A 4,928-nucleotide genomic window follows, 5' to 3' on the forward strand; every position below is an offset into this window, starting at 1 on the left:
CTCCCCCACCGCCCCCCCCCCCCCGAGGAATGCAATGGCAAACAAGAGCAGTGATAAGGGTACAGAATACAAGCAGTACAATTCAAGGAATTCAGATGCTCACGTTTGACAAATGGGATCCCTCCCCCGCCAAGTTTCGCAGGTCCCTGCTTGTTCTAATGTATTTCGGATCTATCCGGCTTGCATACCCCTTCCATCTTTGTAGGCTCCCACCAAATAGCATTCCAGTATATAGGACAGATGGACTCGCATTCTAGCTATATCTGAAGAAGTGAGCAGTGACTCACAAACGCTCATACCTCCCCCCACCACCACCACAAATTTGGACTTTAAGGGGTTACTGGACTCTTGCTCTTTTCTGCTACCAAATAGCACGTGTCCCATAATGTCGCTCCATTGCTGAATGATCGTTCATATCCAGTTAAAAATGAAGCAGGGAGTTTGCAGGTACTTTTCTTGTAAAATGATCTAAACTGATGCAATTGTGCTGTACAATTTCATTTTCTCATAGGTAATTTAAAAAAATATATATATAATAATTTAAAAGCAGTTGCCATTTCATTTGTGTGGCGGTGGAAAGTGCTGCCAAGTAGCAGATGACCTATCTCAGCCCCTCGTGGAGTTTTAAAGGCAAGAGGTGAACAGAGGCAAACAGATATCGCCTGCCTCTGCGTAGCAACCATGGCCTTCCTTGGTGGCTTCCCATCTGAGTATTAACCCAGGCCAATCCTGCTTAGCTTCAAAGAATCTGAAGAGATCAGGCGAGCCTGGGCCATTCAGTTGGTTACAAAATATGAATGGTTGGTGTAAACACATTGTTTAAAGGGTTTTCTTTCTTTCTTTTTTTAAGCATGAGTCTGAGATTCTTCCCTTCCCCAATTCAGAAAAAAATTTCATCCTCCCTGAAGAAATTATTCATGAGGTAAAAGAAGGTAAGATTTGATAGCCGTTTTTTGGGTACCAATAATGCTTAACACTTGGTATTTACATAATAAAAAGTGGGGAACCTACAAGGACTTGAGGGGGTGTTTCATTTTCCCCTCCTCCATTATTTCCTTATTCCCTTTCCTGAAAGCCCCTACAGCCTCTCCCCTTTCCCTGCCTCTTTATCTCCTTCCCACCCATCAGGCACCTTACCTTTACCTGCCCCCATCTTCAGTTTTCCCTCCTTTCCTATCCTGGCACCTCTCCCCAGGAGAACTATGGCCCAGTCATGTAGTGCCAGCTGAGCTGGGCTCATTCGTAGTGAGGTGAACCTGCAAGAACTTGAGGATGGCACCTCTCCCCCAAATCCCTTCCCCACATTATTTCCTCTCCTCCTCCTTGCAGCTCCCATATCCTCACCTTTCCCTGCTTCCTTCTTTCCTTCACACCTACCTTTTATCTGCTTTTCTCCACAATGGGGACCCAAAGCAGCTTACATCATTAGTCTCTATTTTATTCGCACAACAACCCTATGAGGTAGGTATTGGACTGTCCTGAAATTGGCCAGTGAGCTTCCGCAGCAGAGTGAGGATTCAGCCCTGGATCTCCCAGATCCTAGTTTGAAACGCTAACATTGCACCACACTGGCTTTTGTAGGGTGGCTGCTGTCGGAACAGACGGAAGCAGTCAGGCCTGAGTGAGTCTTGCAGGTCAGTGGTAGCAAGTCACCCAGTGATTGCTTTTGATCCTGGTCCCGATAAGTCCTTTCAAAGGCCAAAACAGCCTTGTAAAGGGACCAGCCCCTTGTCCTTTACTGACAGAAACCAAGGCTGGAACTGGTTGTCAATACTCTTGTGGTTGCCTAGCAACAGTCACTGTGGGCATCTGTTTCTTAAAGCTACAGGCACTCCTTTTATTATTTGGAGGGTTTTCAGTCTCTCTGCTTTTGATGTTTTTATAAACGGGAGGCCGGCTCAAAATTTTATTAAAAGTTGGATTATGTTACTTGAATGTGTTAATTTTGAGTGTTGCAATTAACAAGAAGTACATTCGCCTGTATCCTGCCACTCCGGGGCTAAGCAAAGTTTGAATGGGTCTTCCTCCTATGGAATGGCAAAACATATACTATACTTTAGCTCCAAAATGTGTTTTTTAAAATGATTTTTTGAGGGACTACTGTGGTCTTGGTTAGTAGTGGGTGATTACATAATGGACTATAAGAACTACCTAAGAGACCGTATCTTCCCGTATGTTCCCTCAAGAGCACTGAGATCGGGGAATCTCCATCGCCTTGAAGTTCCAGGCCCCCGAGCTGTGAGGTTGGCCCAGACTAGAGCCAGGGCATTTTTGGTGGTGGCTCCTGCCTGGTGGAATGAGCTCCCGGAGGAGATCCGGGCCCTGCGGGACCTTGTACAGTTCCGCAGGGCCTGTAAGACGGATCTCTTCCACCAGGCCTTTGGGTAGGAGCTGCCGCTACTCCAATTCCACCACCGATATGTATGCAGCATCGCACCACTACCACTGATATGTGGTTCCATCTGGGTGCGAGGTGACCCTGGAAAGAGAGGGGCCGACAAGTTGTGGGACCAATACCATTTGAGGAAGTTCTACCCCATCTTGCACTGACACTTTGTTGATAATGCATGTAGATCTGTAGCACCAAATTTTATTTGTATATATACTGTTTTATTGTTACAAATTTTTAAAATTGTTGTTAGCCGCCCTGAGCCCCTGGGTAGGGCGGGATAGAAATCCCAAAAATAAATAAATAAATTAATTAATTAAAAAAAATAGAACTGATTAATCATTTGGGACTTGCAAATTAGTACACTTACACTTCTCATCTGTGGAAGTTTCTTTGTTTCAAAAAGAAATGCTTGGAATGTTTAGTAAATTCATCTCCGGTTTCACAGGATCAAAAATGGTCACAACGTTTAGTTTTTAAGAGCACATTCCCTCTGCCTTCTTTACAGCTTCGGGTTATTTGGGGGGGGGGGTTTGCTTTAGTTTCTGTTCTTAGACACTGCCCTAAGCTTTCTAGTCTTTTCCTTGTAAGTGATTTGTGAGAATCTTGGGGGGGGGGTATCAGCAGTCCGCTTTAACGCAGTGTGAGATTGTTGCCATGAGCACATTTAGCAAGTCTTGTACACTTTAATACAAGTAAGAGGAAATTGAACATGTTATCAATGCTTGCTCTCCCATCACTTGCTTGTAATCATCTCTGCAGGTAAAGTGATGATTGAAGATGATGTGAAAGAAGAAATAAAGGAAGAGATGGAATCTCACACAGGGCCTGAAGAAGGTCAGAGTGATTAATATTAGTCCTCAAAAGACCAGGTCATCTGTCAGATCTGTAATATTCCTGCGTCCTGGTCTTTAACCACATCGTACAAGGGAACCCGATATTTTTAATAATATGGGCTGGCACAGTGGTGGGGAAATGGCCGCTATCGCATTGTGAAATATAGCGGTTTCATTTGTCGCTGGCCTGGACAAGGGGGAGGAAAGATACTACAAAAACGAGCTGCCAATTTGCAGTCACGTTGGGACCAGTGTTCCCTCTGAGCTGAGTTAGTGTGAGCTAGCTCAGTTTCTTAGCCTCCGGCTCACACTTTTTTGTCTTCGCTCAGGAAGGATGGCTCCAGAGCAGCCTAATTTACGCAGTAGAAGAAGAAGAAGAGATTGGATTTATACCCCGCCCTTCACTACCGAAAGGTGTCTCAGAGCGGCTTACAAACTCCTTTCCCTTCCCCTCCCCACAACAGACACCCTGTGAGGTGGGTGGGGCCGAGAGAGTTCTGACAGAAACTGCTCTTTTTCAAGGACAGCTCTTATCAGAGCCATGGCTTGCCCAAGGCCATCCAGCCAGGTGCAAGTGGAGGAGTGGGGAATCAAACCCGGTTCTCCCAGATTAGAGTTCGCGCACTTAACCACTACACCAAACTGGCTCTAATCACTTGCTCTAATCGGATGTCTAATCAGATCCAGGACACTGGTGGGTGCTTGGCCAGAAGCTGGTGGGGGGGAGAGGGATGTCAGCTGCCTCAACCAAACGCCTGGCGGAAGAGCTCTGTCTTGCAGGTCCTGCAGAACTGCAATAAGTCCCGCAGGGCCCTGATCTGGTATGGGGAGCTCATCCCACCAGGTGGCTGGATCTAGGGAAGCCTCATTTATATTTTCATTCTATGCCTAGTGATTTCACTCCAGAACAATTCCTTTCTGGTCCATTTTGTATCCATGCTGTATAATTGTATTGTATTAAGTATTGTGGTATAAGTTAATTTGTCCCGCATTGTGTTTGACCTCTGAAGAAGGCCCTGGCAGGCCGAAACGCATCAGGTCAAGTCCATTGGCCCTCGTGTCTATATCAGGGTTGGCCAAACTTGCTTAACGTAACAGCCATGCAGAATAAACATCGGATGTTTGAGAGCCGCAAGACACGAACAAATATTACACACATGTTTTTATTGGAAAAATATACAGATTTGCTTTTTGTTAACATTAAATTAGACTGCGTGAAAGAGCTGCATGCAGCACCCAAACTGGTATATATGATTTTGGAATTTGGAAGATGATCAGGGGCCTGGAGACCAAGCCCTGCGAGGAAAGGCTGAGGGACTTGGGCACGTTCAGTCTGGAGAAGAGGAGGTTGAGAGGAAGATTCTGGGGTTGCCTTCGTTTGTATCTTATGCTGCCATTTGTCTGGAGCTTAATTTGAGACGGTTAGAGACCAAGGCCTGGATTATTACTTTCAGATTTTGGCTACGTCTGCATTTTAGATGTAACCACAATAGCCTTATCACCTATATGCTGGAAGAATCTCAATCCTCTGCGTGGCTTATGGCTATTGAAAAGAAAATCACTTCTATTGGTTTTAACCTGAGTGACCTTGTCATCCGGTCAGAGCTTGAGGTCTTTACTTTGCTTAAACAGAGACTTATTGATATAGAGTTGCAAGAGCTCAGAGCCCTTGCCTCCGGAAGGTGCTCCTCAGTAAGGTGGGC

The 4,928-nt window shown here is 45.5% G+C and overlaps 1 protein-coding gene across 1 annotated transcript in view; it reads left to right on the plus strand.

The window, feature by feature from the left end:
* Window positions 1-850: 850 nt before the first annotated feature.
* MRGBP (MRG/MORF4L binding protein) overlaps window positions 851-4,928 on the plus strand; it is a gene marked incomplete at its 5' end in the record, with an annotated part of 8,151 nt that continues 4,073 nt past the window's right edge. Inside the window, 2 exons of the mRNA XM_015417546.1 lie at window positions 851-932; window positions 3,152-3,226. Coding sequence (XP_015273032.1) covers window positions 851-932; window positions 3,152-3,226 — 157 coding nt within the window. The remainder of the gene's footprint in view (window positions 933-3,151; window positions 3,227-4,928) is intronic.

This window comes from Gekko japonicus, unplaced genomic scaffold (assembly GCF_001447785.1).
Source record: "Gekko japonicus isolate JY-2015 unplaced genomic scaffold, Gekko_japonicus_V1.1 scaffold5483, whole genome shotgun sequence".
Taxonomy (NCBI): Eukaryota; Metazoa; Chordata; class Lepidosauria; order Squamata; family Gekkonidae; genus Gekko; species Gekko japonicus.